This window comes from Motacilla alba, unplaced genomic scaffold, assembly GCF_015832195.1.
Source record: "Motacilla alba alba isolate MOTALB_02 unplaced genomic scaffold, Motacilla_alba_V1.0_pri HiC_scaffold_34, whole genome shotgun sequence".
Taxonomy (NCBI): Eukaryota; Metazoa; Chordata; class Aves; order Passeriformes; family Motacillidae; genus Motacilla; species Motacilla alba.
The window spans coordinates 1,989,061-2,007,538 of record NW_024037436.1 but is presented as its reverse complement, the minus strand read 5'-3'; the positions used below and the strand labels follow the sequence as shown (position 1 = coordinate 2,007,538).

Genomic DNA, 18,478 nt, shown 5'->3' with positions numbered 1-18,478 from the left:
AGAATTCTTCCTCTGGTGCCAGGACTGGGATCTGTGCCTATTCCCAATCTCCAGCGGGATCCGTGCCCATTCCTGGGATCTGTGCCCATTCCTGGGATCCGTGCCCATTCCCAATCTCCAGTGGGATCCGTGCCCGTTCCCAATCTCCAGCGGGATCCGTGCCCATTCCTGGGATTATCCCAAAACTTCAGGTCCTCCATCTCCTCTGGATCACCCCAACTTCTTCACCCTTTCTGCCTTTTCTTCTTTTCCATCCTCTTCTCCATCCTTTTCTGCCCCTTTCCATCCTTTTTCCCCCCTTTTCTGCCTCTTCCTCTTTGGAAAAACAGGTGGGAAAAAAGCAGGAAAATATCAGAAAAACCCTGGGAGCGAGAAATTAAAATAATAAATTTTAAAAGTAATAAAAACCAGGCAGAAGGGGGGGGGGGGGGGGGAAGGTCATCAACTGCCACCAAAGGCCAGAGATTTTTTTTTTATTTGCTGTCGAAATAGAGATGGAATTTGGCCCCGAAATTCCCAAAAAAATACAGAAAAACCCAAGGCAGAGCAGCTCCATGCGCCATGAATCCCACGGATATCCAGAAGAACCAAGGAGGAGGAGGAAGAGGAGGGGAAAAATTGCAGAATTGGGAGAAAAATGTGGGGGAAAAAAATCCAATGAGCTGGAATAAAAATGGGGAAATAAAGGGGGGAAAAAGGGAGAAATTGGGAAAAGAGGGAAAAGGGGGGTAAAAAAGGGGAAAAAGATTAAAAAAGGGGGAAAAGAGGGAAAAAAGAAAAAAAGGGAAGAAAGAGGGGAAACGCAGCATAGGTACGAAATAATGGGAATAAAGCAGAATTTGAGTTTGGGACACGCCAAGAGCTGGGAATTTCCACCTCGTCATTGCATCCCTCCGGAATTCCGCAGACGGTAAAGGGGAAGCGTGGAAGCATAGAAAACAAAAAGCTGGGAATTCTCCCTCCCCTTGGGAATGTCCATCACAGCTCTCCGGCCGTGTTGATGACGTGGAAGAGCGTGACATTGTAGATGACCTGGTGGCCGTTGTTCCAGGTGTAGAGCACCCTCTCTCGCGGGTTGTAGTCCAGCATGGAAATGTGGGAATACTGATTATGGAAGGGGATATCAGTGTACTCGTAGCTGGAAGTGTTCGTGTGGTAAGCGAAATAAATCTTGGCGCCGGCCAGGTGGGAGTTGGTGACGTAGAGAATCCCGCAGATCATGAAGGACTCGCCCGCGCTCCGTTTGGGGTAGCCCGTATCCCAGCTCCGCAGCACCTCCAGAGTGTGCGGATCCACCCGGCTCACCACGATGTTGCCGGCGTTTTGGTTGGTGGTGTAGACGGCCCAAAGCCCGTTTTCATCCACCATGAAGTCGATGTCGGAGAAGCCGCCCCAGGAGTAGGGGAAGGTGTTGTTGTAGCCGGCGCCGGCGAGGCTGCGCTGCACCAGGACGCTGCGGGAGCGGAAGTGGTAGCGCACGGCCACGTTTGCTCTGGAATTTGTTGTAGTACAAGGAGCCGTTGAAGACCACGTGGCCGGTGCCGGCCCAAGGGTGAGGGAGGAGGTGTTGGACAAAGTTTTGGCCAGAGACAAAGTCGGTGAGGCTGCGGAATTCCAGCACACGCCGGCCTTTGTAGTAGCCGTCCATGTACCACACCTGGAGGGGAGAAGTGGGGTTAAAATGGGGGGAAACGGGGTTAAAATGGGGGAAATTGGGTTAAAATGGGGTTAAAATGGGGTTAAAGTGGGGTGTCAAGCTGGGCAAGGTAGGATCAAAACTCCTGTCAAGGTGGGATCAAAAGCCCCTCAAAGTGGGATCAAAACCTCATCGAGGTGGGCTCTAAACCCATTGGAGATGTGATCAAATCCCCCATCCAGGATTTTCAGGGATCAGTGCCCAAAAACTACAGGGATTGTGCCCAAATCCCGAATCCGTGATGTGGGGACCCCAAAAATGCCCCATGGATTTTCAGCCAAGTGCCAAATCCATGGATTTTCGCCAGAAAACCGCTGGGATTTTGCCCAAATCCCCCTCAAATCCCAAATCCAAGATGTGAGGACCCCAGGAAGTTTTGGGGGATGTTAAAGGAGATTTTGGGAGGGATTTTAGATTCCCTTCCAGCTGCCAAATCCATGGATTTTCAGGGATCACCATGCCCAAAGAGTGCCGAGATTGTCCCCAAATCCCCCCAAATCCCCTCAGATCCAGGAGATTTTTTGGGAAAACCCTGTTTTTTTGGGGGTGGCCCTCACCCTGCTGTCGGTGCTGGGCGTCATCGTGTCGGTCATCCAGGATCCAAAGCGCGATCCCGAGGCGCGGATGGTGATGGGATTGCTGACCCCTGTCAGCTTTCCACAGCCTGGAAAAACGGGGGGGAAAAAATGGAATTTCGGGAAAATTCCGGGCTTTGGAAAAGCAGGGGGAAAAATGGGAATTAGGGGGAAATCAGGGACCGGGGACACAGCAGAGTCAGGGAAGCTCTGGAGGATCTGGGAATGGGATTGTGAAAGGAAAATGGGATTTTGGGTGTATTTGGGGGGATGTTTGGGGGGATTTTGGACAGAATTTGGGGGGATTTTGGAGAGGTTTAGGGGGGGAATTTTGGCAAGGTTTTGGGGGATTTTGGGATGGATTTGGGAGGGATTTTAGAGATGTTTGGGGCAATTTGGAGGGGATTCTGGAGAGGTTTTGGGGGACCTTTAGGAGGGGATTTGGGGCAGATTTTGGGGGGATTTTTGGGTATTTTGGGAGTGATTTTAGAGATGTTTTGAGGGTATTTTGGGGCAGATTTTGGAGGGATTTTTGGCTTTTTTGGGAGTGGATTTTGGGAGGGATTTTAGAGATGTTTTGAGGGGATTTTGGGCGGATTTTTTGTGGGTTTGGGGCAGATTTCAGAGAGGATTTTGGAGAGGATTTTTAGGCCGACTTCCACCGTGGTTTTTTTAGGGTTTGAGACAAAATTCGGGATTTTTGATGGGATTTTTTTTACCCAGTTTCTGCAGGCAGGCGTGCAGCCGCGCCTCCAGCAGCAGCACGCGCTGCTGCAGCTCCTCGTAGTCGTAGGCTCCCATCTCCTCCTGGATGGCCAGGAGAATCCCGGAAAGGTTCCGGACCTCGTCCTTGAGGTGCACGATGAGCCGCGAGTCTGCCTTGTACTGCTCCAGCACCGGCAGCAGCGGCAGCAGCTCCCGCATCTTCTCCTTCAGATCCTGGGGGAAAAAAAATCGGGAAAAATCGGCCCCAAAATCCCAGGGGTCACTTTGATGTTCCTTCAGATCCTGGGGAAAAAAAAGTTTGGGAAAAATCAGTCCTGAAATCCTGGGGTTCACCTTCCGATCCTGTGGGAAAAAAATCGGTCCCAAAATCCTGGGGTTCAGGGGTGTTTTGGAAGCTGTTTGTTCCTCGGGATATATGGGGGTGTTCAGGCTTGGGAATTGCAAAAGAATTTGGGATTTTCAGCTCTGGAAGCCCCAAGAGGATCCTGAGGCCTGCTCCCACGGGAAAAATCCTGAAACAGGGAAGGAATAAACAAGGGGAAAACTGAAATACAGCGGGAATAAATCAGGGAAAAATACAGAATAAATCGGGGCTGGAAAACCGGGATTTTTTGAGATAAAAAGTGGGAATTTCTCACCTGGAAGCTGCGGGCGTTGAGGGCTTTGTGGCCCTCAGAGGCCACACGGAGCCGCGAGTCCAGGCCCTTCATCAGCGCCTCCGTGTTGCGCACGTACTGCAGGTCCCGGAAGGTGCGGAGATCCAGGACTTCCATGGACTGGGAGATGTTCTGCACCTGGAGGGGCCATTAATGGGTTAATGATGGCCATTAATGGGGTTCATCATCGTCATTAATGGGGTTCATCCTGGCCATTAATGGGAATCTCCATAAGGTTCCTCATCCCTGGAATCCCACAGGGATTTTCACCCCAATTTTCACCCCAAATCCCCACATTCCCAACACCGATTAACCCCTTCATTACCCACACAAATTAATTCATTAACAAATTCCACGAGAATGAGCCCATTCCCATTAATTAATGAACAATTAATCCCGGCTAGTCTGGGAATTGCCGACCTTTTCCAGGAGCTGCCGGAGCTGGAGGCTGCGGAGGTCCCGGGAGCAGGATCCCTGCACGGGAATCACGGCGGTGCAGAGGCATTTCCCGTCCGGAGCCTGCGCCGAGGTGAAAACCTGCCAGCCCTCGTCCGGGCTCTGGAAGAGGGTCTGGAAGATCGGGATTGGGAGCTCAGAATTCCCAAAGAACCCAGGATGAGCCGGAAATTCCCAGCTCCCAGAGATTCCCGATCCCAAAATTCAGTTTATTCCCATTTTTGTCTCTTTTTACCCTCTTTCCCCCATTTTCCCGTTTTCCCCCCTCTTTCTTTCCCATTTTCCCCCTTTTTCCCTCTTTTTCTCCCATTTTTCCTTCTTTTCCCCTTTTTTCTCCCATTCCCCGGCAGATGACGTCACAACCGCGCTGACGTCACACTCCACAAAAAAAAAATTAAAAGGGAAAATCCCTCCAGGATCTCCCCAAAAATTCGGGATAAACCCCCCAAAAAAACAGGGATAAACCTCGGGAATTACCCCACAACGCGGCAGCCCCAGAATCGCCAGTTTTCCACCCAAAAATAAAAAAGCGGGAATAAAAAAATTCCCGGGGAAAAAACAGGGAGCAGCCGCAGCCCCTCCCCCACCCTCTGGAGCCGTCATGAATCCTTAATTAGGAACCGTTAATGAATAATTAATGAGGGAGCGTCGATGAATAATTAATGAGCGCGGCCTGGCCGGGGCGGGGGGGGGGGGGGGGGGGGCGCTGGGAGGGGTTTGGGATTTTTGGGATTTTGCGGGGAAAAGAGGAAAAAAGGGAGAATTTTCCCGGGATGGAGGCGAGATTTGGAATTTTGGGATCTTTGGGGGGAAAGGGGAATTTCCAAGGGAAGGGACCCCAAAATCCAGGGATGGTGTCCCAAACATTCAGGAACGAGGGACCCCAAAATCCAGGGATTCTCCATCCCAGGAACCCCAAAATCCAGGAAGAAAAACGTGGGAGCTCTTCCCATTTCTAGGGGGGGGAGAATTCAAATTTTTCTCCCCAAATGCCAAATCCCCAGGGCTGAGCTGGGAAATTCCATCCCATCCCTTTGGGCGAGGGAGGAAAAAATCGAGAAAATGTTTTTTTTTAAAACTGGTTTTCCCCAAAACACTCCGAAATCACTGCGGGGGGGAAATATTTTTTAAAAACCCAACCTCCAGGGATTTTTGGGATGAATTCTGCCCATTCCTGGTTTCTATTCCAGGGGCTGCTTCCCGGTGATTAATGAGGGACAAGGGTGGTTAATGAGCCGCTAATTAACGTCCGGCGGCCGCTAATTACCCCGCTGCGTTGATTGACAGCTGGTGGGGGGGAGGAGCTGGGAATGCGATCCCAAAATTCAAAAAAAATTCAAAAAACTCAAAAACAAAAACCCAAAAAAACCTCCAAAAATCCCCAAAACCGCCCCAAAATCCCCCCCCCTCCCCAGGCCTTCCCTCCCACCACCCCCCCCCCCCAAATTCCAATGGGGATTTTTCGGGGCGTTTATCCAAATTGATCCCAAATTTTCCTCCCCATTCCCAAAATTCCCGGCAATAGCCAAAGCTCCGCTCCCAAAAAACAGATTTTCAACCCCAAAAACCATCCCAGTTCCAATCGGAGGGGGGGAATTTTGGGAATTCTTTTCCCCCCGGAGCTGCCGCAGTCCCAAAATTCCCCCAAAAACTGGATTTTCCAGGGGAAAAAAAAAAAAAAAGATCGGAACCCCCCACCAAAAAAATTGCGAGGGAGGTCTGGGGATGATCCCAAAATCTGGGGGGGAAGGATCCCAAAATTCCCGGTGGGAATTCCAGAGGGGGTTCGGGCGGAATTTTGGAATTGGGGGGAAGAATTGGAGGGAGAATTTGGGGGGGGGGGGGGTCCCTAAAATTTGGGGTTTCCTGGAGGAATTCGGGGGAGTCCCCAAAACTGGGGGGGGGTCCCCAGAAATCGGGGGATGCCCGGGAGGGTCCCCGGGGGATTTGGGGGGGTCCTGGGGGTGGCAAAGGGGGATCCCCAAAACCGTGGGAGGTTCTGGGGGTGCGCGGGGGGAGTCTGGAAAACGAGGAGGGGGGGGGATTTGGGAGGGGTCCCCAAAACCGGGTGGATTTCGGGGAGGTCCCGATGCTCCGGGAAGAACCGGGGGGTGTCCCGGGGGTGGCAAAGGGGAGGGGGGGGGTCCCCAAAATTCGGGGGTGAGCAGGACGATGCGGGGGGTGCTCGGGGGGTCCCCAAAACCGGGGGGGGATTCTGGGAGGTCCCGGGGGGGGTCGGGGGGTCCCGGTGCACCGGGAAGCAGCGGGGGGGGCAGGAGGGATTCAGGGGGTGGCAAAGGGGGGGGGTCCCCAAAATTCGGGGGTGCCAGGGAGGCGGCAAAGGGACGCCCCCAAAACCGGGGGGGGTGGCAGAGGGGGGGGGTCTCTGGGGGGATTTCGGGGGGTCCCGGTGCACCGGTAAGCACCGGGGGGGGGGGGGGGGGGTTCCCCACCCATCCCCCCCACCCCCACCTCTGCCGCATCTCCCGAGCGCATCCTCCGCCAGCCCCCAAAACCCCCAAAAGCCCCCCCCCCAAAAAAAAAACCCAAATCCGACCCCTCCCGGTTCGGGGACCTCTCCCCCCGGTACCGGAGGGGGGGGGTCACTCACGATTTTCTCGGATGTCCCGGCCCGGGACACGGCGGTGCCGTTGAGCCCCACGAGCGACGGGAGGGTCTGGGACATCCAGTTGGTGACCATGGCCATGGTGCTGAGCACGGCCCCGATCTTCAGCAGCGGCACCGTCATTGTCGCCGCCGCCGCCGCCACCGGCAGCGCCCCGTGCCCATCACCCCCCCCGGCGGCACCGGGAACCGGCAGCGGCTCGAGGAGAGCCCCCCCCACCCCCTCCCTCCCTCCCCACCGCGGTAAAAACGCGGAACCGGGGCTGGCACCGGGAATCGGGACCGGCACCGGATCGATCAGAGCTCCCCCCGCACCGTGAAAACGCCGCACCGGGAACCGGGACCGGGAATCGGGGCTGGCACCCTCACCTCCCCCCGGGGGGGTACCGGGAACCGGGAGCGGTTCGAGCAGAGCCCCACCCGCCTTAAAAACGCGGCACCGGGAACGGGGAGAGGCTCCGGGAACCGGGGGTCGCACCCTCGATCCCTCCCGGGGGCGGCACCGGGACCCGGTACCGGCCCGATCGGAGCCGCCCCCGCGGTTTTAAAGGGGTCCCGGGGTGGCTCCGGGAGCCCCAAAAGTCCCCCCGGGACTGTCGCCGGTGCCGGTGCCGGGCCCGCTCCGAGCCGCCCCCGCTGCGAGCGCGGCCCGGGGGTGACGTCGCTGCCGCTGGCCCGGGGCCAGCCCCGAACGGCCCCGAAACGGGGCGGCACCGGCACCGGCACCGGGGCGGGACTAGGGCGGGTTTAGGGCGGGTTCGGGGCGGGTTTAGGATGGGTTCGGGGCGGGATTAGTGAGGGGCGGGCTTGGGGCGGGTTCGGGACGGGTTCGGGGTGGGAACCCCCCAATATCCCAAATTTAGGGGACCAGAACCCCAAAATCCCCCAGGACCCCCAAATTCCCCCCACCCCGCGCAGTCTCGGCTGTATGGGGGAATTTTGGGGTTTTGGGTGTTTTGGCGGGGGGGGCGATTTTGGGGGTTTTGTGGAGAATTTTGGGCGTTCTGGAGATTTTGGGGGAGAATTTTGGAGTTTTCGGAGAGCTCCTTCCCGCCAGTGTCCTCAGGTGTCCCCTGATGTCCCTCCAGCGCCTTCCAGTTCAAACTGGGGCTGTCTGGGAAGGTCCCCGGTGTCCCCAGCTGTCCCCCAGTTCAGACTGGGGGTGTTCCCGCTCTCGCCAGTGTCCCCCCAGTGCCCCCCAGTGTCCCCAGTTCCCCCCCCCCCCCCCGCGCTGTCCCCGTGTCCCACTCCCCTCCCCCACGGCCACACCCAGCGCCATCCCCGCAATTCCCGAAATTCCCGCAATTCCCAAAATTCCCGCCGTCGTCGCCCCCCTCCCTCCCTCCAAAAAAAAACCAAAAAAACAACCAAACAAACCCAAATCCCAAAAAATTCCCCCCGAAAAAAAAATTCCCGCAATTCCCTCCCTTACCTGCCTGGCGCTGAGGAGGAGGAGGAGGAGGAGGCTGGGGGGGAGGAAGAGCATCCTGACCCCCCCACTGACCCCCCCAAACGCCTCAAAATCCCCCCAAAACTCCTCCAGGACCCCCCAAAATTCCAAAATAATTCCCGACACCCCCCCCCGCCCCCCCCCCCTCCCCACCGCGGAGCCTCCGCGCAGCCGCAGCCGCGGAGCCGCCCAGAGGAAAATCCCAAAAAAATCCCGAAAAATCCCAAAAAAACCCAAAAACGCGGGGAGGGGTCGCCGGGGGGAGGTGGGCTGGGGGGAGGGGATTTTGGGGCGATTTGGGGGGATTTTGGGGGGACTTGGGGGGGGAGTTGGGGGGGCGTGGTCTCGTTATTCCCACCCCCCCTTTGTTCCCGTCTCTCCAAATCCCCCAAAATTCCCCGAAATCGCCCCCAAATCCCCCCTAAATCCCCCCAAAACTCCCCCAAATTCTGCTCCCCGCCCCACCACCCCGAAATCCCCCTCCCCAAAAACCCCAAATCCTCCCCAAACACCCCCCCAACCCCAAAAGCTCCCTCCCAAAAATACCCAAATCCCCCTAAAAAAACCCCAAATCCTCCAAATTCTGCCCCCCGCCCCCCAAAATCGCCCTCCCCAAAAACCCCAAATCCCCCCAAATCCCTTTGATCTGGAGGATTTTGGGGGAATTTAGAGGGTATTTGGGGTTTTTTCGGAGGGGGATTTTGGGATATGAGGGATTTGGGGTTTTTTGTGATTTAGGGGGAGTCTGGGGAGGATTTGGGGGATTTTAGGGGGATTTGGTGGAGTTTTGAGGGGGTCCTGTTGCCCCCAGTACCCCCTGGAACCACCTCCTACATCCCGTATTTCCCCTTGAGTAAATCCCATTAAATAAATCCATTCCCTATTAACTCAATCCCATAATCCCTACTGATAAATCGCCTCTTTCCCATTAATCCTCTATTTCCCATTAATCCCGTATTTCCTGTTAGTAAATCCCATGTTCCCTGTGAAATAAATCCAATTGCTCCCTATCAACAAATCCAATTATGTCCTACTAATAAATCCCATTTCCTATAGAATAAACCCCAAAATTCCCAATTTTAGCCCGTTTCCCATCCATTTTAAACTCCAAATCCCACAAAAAAACCCAAACAAAAACCCCCACCAGACCGGAATTTTCCCTTTTTCCAATTGATTCAAAAACAAAAAAATTAAAAAGAGGGAGAAAGAACGACACAAATCACCAGAACTTCCACTGGAGGGGGATTTATTTCTGCAGGAAAAGAGCCGGGGCTTTACAGCTTTTTTTGGGATTTCTGCACGGATCCAAGCTGGGATTTTTGGGATTTCCCCACTGAACGAAGCGAAAACGACGACAGAACCGAAAGATCTTGGAAAAAAAAACTTCCCCAAATCCAAGCGGTTTTCACCCCAATCCGAGCGGGTGTGGCCCCCGGGGCGGGAGCGCGGAATTCCGGCCACGTTTGCCCGTTTCCCCGGGAGTTCACCCCAAAATTCGGAGTCCGAGCGGCGGCGCCGGGAAGGCCGCGGGCGCTGCGCAGGGACACGGGAGCTGCCTCACGCCCGCTGCCAATTAACGGGAGCTCGTTAACGAACGCCGGGATCAAGCGGAGCCCTCGGATCGGGGCCGGGTTTGGGGCGAAACGAGCGGGAATGAGTTAAATAAACATGCAGGGCTGGGGGAGGGGCGCCGGGCTGCGGCACCGGTGGTGGTGGTGGCATCGGTGTCACCGCCATCGTCATCGTCACTGTCACCACTGCTGGCCATTGCCGTGGCTGGGCATCCTCACCTTCCTTGGTCACCTTGGTCACCGTCATTGTCACCTTTGCTGGCCATTGTCACCATCATTGGTCGTGATCATTGTCACCATCATTGGCCATTGTCATTGTCACCTCTGTTGGCCATTGGTCACTGTCATTGTTACCACTGTTGGTCATTGTCACCATCATTGGTCATTGTCACCGTCACCATCGCTATTGTTGGTCATGTCACTGTCACTGTCACTGCTGTCACTGCTGTCACTGTCACTGCTGTCAGTCACTGCTGTCACCGTCGCCGCTGCCATCGTCCCCACCACCACCGCGGGCGCCGCGTTCCCGGAGCCGGGGCCGCCGGGAGCCGGCATTTCCAAAACCCGCGGGAATTCCCGGTCTGTGCTCCCGCCCGGGAGCGACGCGGGAGCCGCGGGACCTGGAGCGGGATTCCCGCGGCTTCCGTGGGCTTCCCGTGGATTCCTGAGGATTCCCACGGACCTCCACGAATGCCCACGGATTCCTGAGGATTCCCAGATTCCCACCGATTCCTGAGGATTTCCGCGAATTCCCGTGAATTCCTGAGGATTCCCGTAGACCCCCACAGATTCCCATGGACTTCCACGAATTCCTGTGAATTTCCATGGATTTCCAGAGATTCCCACGGACTTCCTGAGGATTCCCGTGGGCTCCGTGGATTCCTGAGAATTCCCATGGCTTCCCGTGGACTTAACAGATCTCTACACACCCCAAGAGATTTCCACGAATTCCCCAGGACTTCCATGAATTCCCCTGGATTCCCGAGGACTTCCGCAGGTCCGCACAGACTCCCCGTGGATTCCCGAGGGTCCCCCGGCCGTTCCCACGGGATTCCCGGGAAGCCCGGCCCCGCCAAGGCACTTCACTCGGTGCGGAGGATGATGTGGATGCCGGAGTCCGTGAAGACGGGGCCGCTCATCTCGCCGGCCCGCAGCGCGAACGAGGCGTCCTCGAACGGCTTCTGCATCTGCCCTGCAAGCCAAAATCCCACAGAACTGGAAAACCCGGGATCCGGGGCGATTCCCAAAGGAAACGCTGGGATCCCGAGGGAGGAGAGGCGGGGGATTGACACCCGGGAGTTCGGCTCAGATCGGCCCCGGGTGGAATTTGGCGTCGCAAAAGGGAAAAAGAAAAACGTTTAGGGAGGTTTGGAACCCGAAAAAAGAGGGAGTACCACCCAAAATTCCATGAAAAATCTGGGATTTGGGGTGTTTCCCGAAGAAAAATCTGGGATTTGAAGGGGGGGACTTGATCCCGGAAGTTTGTTGCAGTGGATGGACCACAGCTGGAATTATGGGGGATGTGGGGTTTTCTGGGGGTAAATCCCCTAAGAGCGATGGATTTGGGGTTTTTTTGGGATGAATCCCCTGGACTGGAGGGATTTGGGTTTTTTTTGGGATGAATCCCTCACCTCTCCCGAACGCTCCCAGGTCCCCTCCGGCCTTGGCCGAGCTGCAGTCGCTGAACTGCGAAGCCAAGGACTCAAAATCCTCCTCTCCTGATTTGATCTTCTGGATGTAACCTGGAAACCACGGGAAAACCCCCAAACGTAGGGATCAAAACCATGCCCGGAATTCCCCGGATGCCGCAAATTCCACGGGAAAGGAGACAGAGCCCCAAAACGTCCTCAAAGCCACCCCAACACCAACATCCCTGGAACTCCTTCCCAGAAACCCCCACTGGCTGTGGGTGAGCTCCAGGGAACATCAACGTGACACACCAACACGCACGGACAGACACAGGTGAAAGGCACGCCATCCCCACATCCCAGCACCGCCGGCATTCCCAGATCCCCCTGGCATTCCCGGACCCTATGGCATTCCCAGATCCCCCGGGCATTCCTGGCGTTGCCCGCACCGTTGATGAGCTCCAGCACCTCCTCCTTGGAGCGGGTGATGCGCTCCTGCCTCCAGCTGCTCGGCCGCCCCTGGCATTCCCAGATCCCCCAGCATTCCCGGATCCCCTCAGCATTCCCGGATCCCCCCTGGCATTCCCGGATCCCCCCGGCATTCCCGGCATTCCCGGATCCCCCCGGCATTCCCGGCATTCCCAGATCCCCCCGGCATTCCCGGCATTCCCAGATCCCCCCGGCGTTCCGTTCCCCGCACCGTTGATGAGCTCCAGCGCCTCCTCCTTGGAGCGGGTGATGCGCTCCTGCCTCCAGCTGCTCGGCCGCCGCGACTGGTTGTGCTTGACCAGCAGGTGCGAGCAGCGCACGCGGCCCGGCTCCGCCCGCGCCCCGCTCGGCCGCTCCCACTGGCTGGCGTTCGTCAGGTGGTTGAAGTAGTACACGCGGCCTGGGGGTATTGATCGGCTATCGGTTATTGATCAGCTATCGGTTATTGATCGGTGTCACAAATCCTGGTTATTGGCCCCAAAACCCCTCTTACAGGCTCTAGTATTGACCGTACTAACTCGTGTTCACCAGGTGGTTGAAGTAGTACACGTGTTCTGCAGGGGTATTGATCACTTATTGGTTATTGATTGGTTATTGGTTATCGATTGGTATCACAAGTCCTGGTTATTGGCACCAAACCCCTCTTACAGGCCCCAGTATTGACCCCACTGACTCCTGTTCACCGCGTGGTTGAAGCAATCCACACGTTCCGCAGGGTTATTGATCGGTTATTGGTTATTGATTCGTTACTGATTATTGGTTATTGGTTATTGATTTGGTTACCTATCCAAATCCTCCTCAGTTGGGGGGTCTCTCATTCACCGAGGCGACGCCCCCCAACAATTCCCCTCACGGAGGTGCCCCCCCTTCCCCGAGATGAAAACCCCCTCAAACCCCCCTGAACTGGGGACCCCCACCCAAATTTCCCTCACGAGAGTGACTCCCCCTCCCTGAGGCGATGACCCCCACAGGACCCCCCCTCAATTCCGTGCCCCCCCCAAATTCCCCTCACGCACCTCCCCCCCCACGCCCCCTCATCCCCTCCAAAGCCGAACCCCGCCGCCCGCACCCCCCTTTCCCACCTCCCCCATCCCCGCCGCTGCCCTCGGTAGCCCCCCGCCCTCAGGCCCTGACCGGAGCTGCGGCTCATGCGCTTCTCCCACCCCGCGGGCAGCTTCTCCTCCTCCGCCATCTTCCCTTCCCTCTGCCCGCCCTGCGCGGCCCGCCCGCACCGGCGCGTGGGGGGGCGGGCAAACCCGCCCTTCTCGCGCTCCCGTTGGTCGGCAAAGACGCGGCGCCCTTCACCGCGTAATCCTATTGGCGGAGGCACCTGTCAATGAGGCGCGCGATGAAGCCGAGCAGCGCGCGGGAAAGGAGGGACGGTGGCTGTGCGTTATCAAACTTCATCGTAACGCAAAGACGCAGCGCCGCCTACACCGTTCCCGTTTACGGTGTCCCGGTCCCACCGGAGCCATCGCAATAACGGGAGACTTCAAAAGCAGCTTTATTATCAATAAATTCAACGCTCCAGAACCCGCGCGGCCGGTTTAAAGCCTCAGCGCGGCGCCGGTTTGGTCACAGAGGGGATGGGAGGCGGAGAACCGGGGGTGGGGAGGAAAACGGGGAACACCGGGACAACCGGGGAACACCGAGGGGACGCGGCAGCCGCTCCTGGTCGTTCATCCCCGTCGTGGATCTCATCCGCAGTAGGAATTAAGGCCAACGGGGAGTGGATTGATGGATTTGGAGGGGGGGGACGAGGGTTGCGGAGCCTCCCCCGGGACCTCCGGAGCCTTCCCGGGACGCCTCAGGGTCCTCCCGGTACTTCTTGAGCGCTCCCGGTACCTCCAGGCCACCATTGTGATGGGCCCGGAAGTGACAATTATGTGTGAAGGACGTGACGTCACGACGACGCCGGTTACCCGAAGCGTTGCCAGGCAACAGCGTTCGTTGTTAGCAACGGCCAAGATGGCGGCAGGAGCGGCCTGGGCCCCCCCGCGGGTGGGTACTGGGGGCTACTGGGACTTACTGGGGGGGGGGTCTCTGGGTTCCGTGGGGGGCTCTGAGGGGTCTCTGGGGACAACGGGGCCTGGGAGGGAGGGACAAATGGAGCCCAAAGCCACCCCAGCGTCGCCTTTTCCCTGCTCTTTCCCCACATTTTTCCCGCCTTTTTTCCCCGCCCTTTTTTCCCGCCCTTTTCCCGCCCCTCAGGGGCCTGCCGCCATTTTGGGCCGCTTTGACCCCAATCCCTCTGGCATTCTGGCAAAAATTCGGCCGGAATTTGGCCCTGGTGATGAAATCCAGGTCTCCGTGCCCTCGGAATGGTGGGGTTGGTTCCCAAATCCAAGGTTTTTCTGGGATTATTCCCGATTGTTCAGGTTTTCCAAGCTCGCTTTTTTTTTCCGTATTTGGAGGTGGCAGCGCCAGGATTTTGTGGTTTTGATTCAAAGGGAGGAGGAAAATCCTTGAAAAGTCCCAAAAAATCCCCTCAGCGGCCACCAAAATTCAAATAGACATTGGCAAAAATCCCCAAATTTCAAAGAAACATAGCCCAAAATCCACAAAAAAATCAAGATAAATGTCAAAAAGTCAAAATAAATAACCAACTCCCTCAAATGCACAAAAATTAACAAAAAATTTTAAAAAATTTTAATTCACAAAATTTTAAAAATGCCCTGCAAACCAAAAATAACCCATCAAGATCCAAAGAACCCATTAAAATTTTTAAAAATTCCCCTAAAATTAAAAAAAAAAAAGAAATCAGAACAATCCATAAAAATCAAGGAAAGCCTCACAAAAATCCACCAAAAAATCCATTAAAATCTCACAATAGTCCATGGAAATCCCCCCAGAAAAACCCTAAAAATCAGTCTAAAAATATTGTTTAAAAAACACTAAAAATGCTCAGATGAAGGGGGAGGAAAAAAAAATCTGGAATTCTCTGGCATTGGCTCCAATCCAAGCCCCAAAATCCAACCCCAAAACTTCCTTGGATTAAATTTTAACCCTCTGGAGGGGAGGAGGAACGGGAACGTTCCCAGGATCGTTCCTGCAGGGCCCCTGTGTCCCCTGATCCGGAAAATCAAAACCATCCCCCCAAAAATCGCAGGATGGACGAGGAGGAGCACCAGGATGACTTGCGCCTCTTCCCAGGTGGAATTCCTGGATTTTTCCTGCTTTTCCTAGGGCTTTTCCTTCCCCCTTCCTCCCCTGATCAGGGAATTTGGATAATCCCAAAAATTCCGCTCCCAGGAGCTTCAGATTCCTGGGAATCCCAGGAGGAAATTGTGGGAATTCCCAAAAAAATCCCAGAAAAAATCAGGAAATTATTAAAAATTCCCCTTTAATTCCCTAATAATTTCCGAAAGAATTCCTTAAATAATTCCCAAAATAATCATTGGAATGAATGATTCCAAATAAAATAATCCTGGAATCAATCAGGAGCAAATCCCTGAATAATTTCCAAAAGAATCCAAATAAAAGAATCCCAAATCCCGGGAATTATTCCCAAACTTTCCCTTCCTGGAGGCAAACTCGGAGCATTCCCGGTTATTGATTAACCTCTGGACAAAGAGAGCGGGAAAAACTGGGGGGAAACCCTGGCAAGAGCAGGGAGGGATTTTCCTTGGATTTTCCTGCTTTTCCCCTCCATTTTCCTGGATTACCCCTGGATTTTCCTGGGTTTTCCCAAAATTTCCCTGGATTTCTCTTCATTTCCCCTCCTTTTCCCCCCGGATTTGTTGGATTACCCCTGGACCTGTTGGGTTTCCCTGTTTTCCCCCATTTTATCCCGGTTTCATCCCATCCCCCCCCCCCGTTTTTCCCATTTTACCCCTTTATTTCCCATTTCCCCTCATTTTGCCTCCATTTTATCCTCATTTCTTCCAATTTCATCCCCATTTTTCCCCGTTTTCCCCCATTTCATCCCAATTTCCCCCCGTTTTTCCCCATTTCCCCCTGTTTTTCCCCATTTTCCCCCCGTTTTTCCCCGTTTTTCCCCATTTTCCTCCCGTTTTTCCCCATTTTCCCCCCGTTTTTCCCGGTGTTCCTCCCGTTTCCAGGCAGCTCGGCGCTCCCGGCGCGCCTGCGCTCCTTCCCGGCCGTGTACCTGAGCCTGGCGCTCTGCTCGCTGCTGCTGCTGGGCCTCAGCGCCCTGGCGCTCGCCCGAGGTGCGGCCACCCCCAGCCATTCCCAAAATCCCCCCGATTCCCGGAATCCCCCGCTCCGCCCGCCCCAAATCCTGGAGTTCCTCTTCATCCCCCAAATCCAGGCCGGGAAATTCGCCCCAGTTCCCGCCCATCCCAATTCCCTGAGTGCCCAAATCCTTGAATTCCCTCAGTTTCCCCCACCCCGTTCTCATCCATCCCAATTCCCGGAATTCCCCGAGTTCCCATCCCAAATCCCGAAATTTCCCCTAATTCCCAAATCCTGCATCGGGGAACTCCCCCTCTGTCCATCCCAAATCCTCGAATTTCCTCCTCATTCCATCCCAAATCCCTGATTACCCTCATTCCCAAATTCCCTGAATTCCTTCATTCCCATCCCAAACCCAAAAAAATCCCCAAATTCCATCCGGAACCGGGGCAGGAAATTCCCAAAATCCCCAAATCCTGGTATACAAAGGGTAGGAAGATCCCAAAAAAAAACCCAGAATTCCGATTTTTCGGGAATTTTTCCCTTTTTCCCCCCCCAGTTTCCTCCATTTCCTCCAAACTCCACCAGGAGAATCCAGAGTGGAATTTTTCCAGTTGGGATTCCTTCCGTAAGTCCCAAAATTCCCTGAATTCCCTGAATTTTTCCCTTTTCCCTCTGGATATTCCCAACATCCCGACACCCGGGAGATTTTGGGGCAGAGCATTCCCAAATCCCAAACCCCAGGAGGTTGGGTGAAATTGCCAAGGATCCGCGCTGGGGTTGTTCCCGCAGTGTTCCCGTGCGGGGCGGATTCCCGGGAATGGGAATATTTCTCTGGGAATTGTTATTATTTCTCGCTGGCGCGGCTGAGCTGGGAGCGGGCGCGGGAGCAGTGCCGGGAGCGCCGCGCCGACCTCGCCGTGGTCGGCAGCTTCGCCGAGCAGGTGATCCCAAATCCCTGAAATCCCCAAACCCGATCCCCGCCCCGATCCCAAATCCCAAATCCCGTGCCCAAATCCCCACCCTGATCCCAAATCCTGAGCCCCAGTCCCAAATATTGAATCCCAAATCCCGAGTCTCCATCCCAAATCCCAGATCCCAAAGGGAATTCCCAAATGCCGCGCAAACCTCGCCATCGTCGTCAGCTTCCCGGAGCAAATCCCAAATTCTAAATCCCAAATCTCCATCCCGATTCCAAATCCCAAATCCGGATCCTGAGCCCAAATCCGGATCCCGATCCCAAGTCTCAAATCCCGATCGTGATCCCAATCCGGATTATCCCGATTTTGCTGATTTTCCCTTTTTTCCCTCTGATCCCAATGATCCCGCTGATCCCAAAAACCCTGATGGTCCCGATCCCGCTGATCCCGAGGATCCCGATTCCCCCTGCAGCAGTTCCTGATGTCCCGCGCGCGGAACGAGCGCTTCTGGATCGGCCTCACTGACCGGAATTCCGAGGGAAACTGGGAATGGGTCGACGGCACCGACTACAGATCCTCCTTCACGTGAGCCCCGGTCCCGAAATCCCCGGATCCCACCCCGAAATCCCGGGATTCCGGCCCAAAATTGGGATTTGGGGGTTTTTTTTCCCCATAAAAATCCCACAGATTTGAAGGAAATTGGGATTTTTTTTCCTCCCGGAAATCCCCAGATTTGGGTGTTTCTCGGGATTTTCTCCACAGAAAGTGAGCCAAAAATTGGGATTTGGGGATTGTGGAGCCCAAATGTTGGAATTTTGGGAATTCCCTCCCAAAAATCCTCCGAATCTTGAAATTTTAGAGATTTTCTCTCCCTCAATATTGGAATTTTGTGAAATTTCTCTCCCCAAATCTCGGAATTTTCCTAAAGTTCCCCCCCAAAAATGGGAATTTTTATCGGGGGCTTCCCCCCCGGCCCTTCCCATCCCAAATCCCGATTTTTTTCCCAGGTTTTGGCGGGAGGGGGAGCCCAACAACAGCGGGAATAACGAGGATTGCGCTCACCTCTGGATCTCCGGGCAGTGGAACGACGTCCACTGCACCTTCGAGTGCTTCTTCGTCTGCGAGCGCCCCCTTGCCCAAAAATCCCCTTTTCCCCACTAAAATCCGGGTCCCCATGTTCCCGATGTTCCCACCCCACCCCGCGGGGCTGCTGTGTGAAATTCCCAAAAAAAACCGGGAATTTTTTAGGAGAATAAAAGGAGATTCCTGCTCTGTTTTGGGCGAATTTGGCATTTTCCTGAACTTCCCTGGAGTTTTCCCAGATTTTTGGGTGGTTTGGGGTGGGAGATTCCCGGGATTTTGGTGGTCTTAAGGTGGAACTCTCTGGAGATTCGGGGATTTGGGAATTTTGTCGGCCCCATTCCCAATTTTCCCGAATTTCCCATAAAAATCAGCATTTCCCAAACTTTTCCCCATTTTTTTTCCCTATTTAATTTGGATTTCCAGGGGAAAGTTCCCAGGGTTTTGGTGGGTTTGGGGATTCAGGTCCTGG

The 18,478-nt window shown here is 55.1% G+C and overlaps 3 protein-coding genes across 3 annotated transcripts; 1 reads left to right on the top strand and 2 right to left on the bottom strand.

The window, feature by feature from the left end:
• Positions 1-457: 457 nt before the first annotated feature.
• On the bottom strand, positions 458-6,858 carry OLFM2 (olfactomedin 2). The gene is given in 7 exon segments (XM_038126460.1): positions 458-1,488; positions 1,490-1,657; positions 2,254-2,360; positions 2,991-3,210; positions 3,636-3,791; positions 4,074-4,223; positions 6,721-6,858. Coding segments are annotated over 7 exon segments (1,449 nt in total). The 3' UTR covers positions 458-978.
• Positions 6,859-9,413: 2,555 nt separating this feature from the next.
• PIN1 (peptidylprolyl cis/trans isomerase, NIMA-interacting 1) lies at positions 9,414-13,116 on the bottom strand. The gene is made up of 4 exons (XM_038126454.1): positions 13,007-13,116; positions 12,084-12,272; positions 11,387-11,497; positions 9,414-10,947 (listed from the first exon to the last, which is right to left on the bottom strand). The coding sequence occupies exons 1-4, from the start codon at positions 13,062-13,064 to the stop codon at positions 10,838-10,840; spliced, it is 468 nt and encodes a 155-aa protein (XP_037982382.1). The 5' UTR covers positions 13,065-13,116; the 3' UTR covers positions 9,414-10,837.
• A 104-nt stretch (positions 13,117-13,220) lies between these two features.
• LOC119696575 (hepatic lectin-like) lies at positions 13,221-18,210 on the top strand. Its single transcript, XM_038126321.1, has 8 exons — positions 13,221-13,280; positions 13,724-13,873; positions 14,084-14,196; positions 15,890-16,041; positions 16,566-16,634; positions 16,799-16,950; positions 17,399-17,511; positions 17,934-18,210. The coding sequence occupies exons 1-8, from the start codon at positions 13,221-13,223 to the stop codon at positions 18,085-18,087; spliced, it is 963 nt and encodes a 320-aa protein (XP_037982249.1). The 3' UTR covers positions 18,088-18,210.
• The last annotated feature ends 268 nt before the right edge of the window (positions 18,211-18,478 follow it).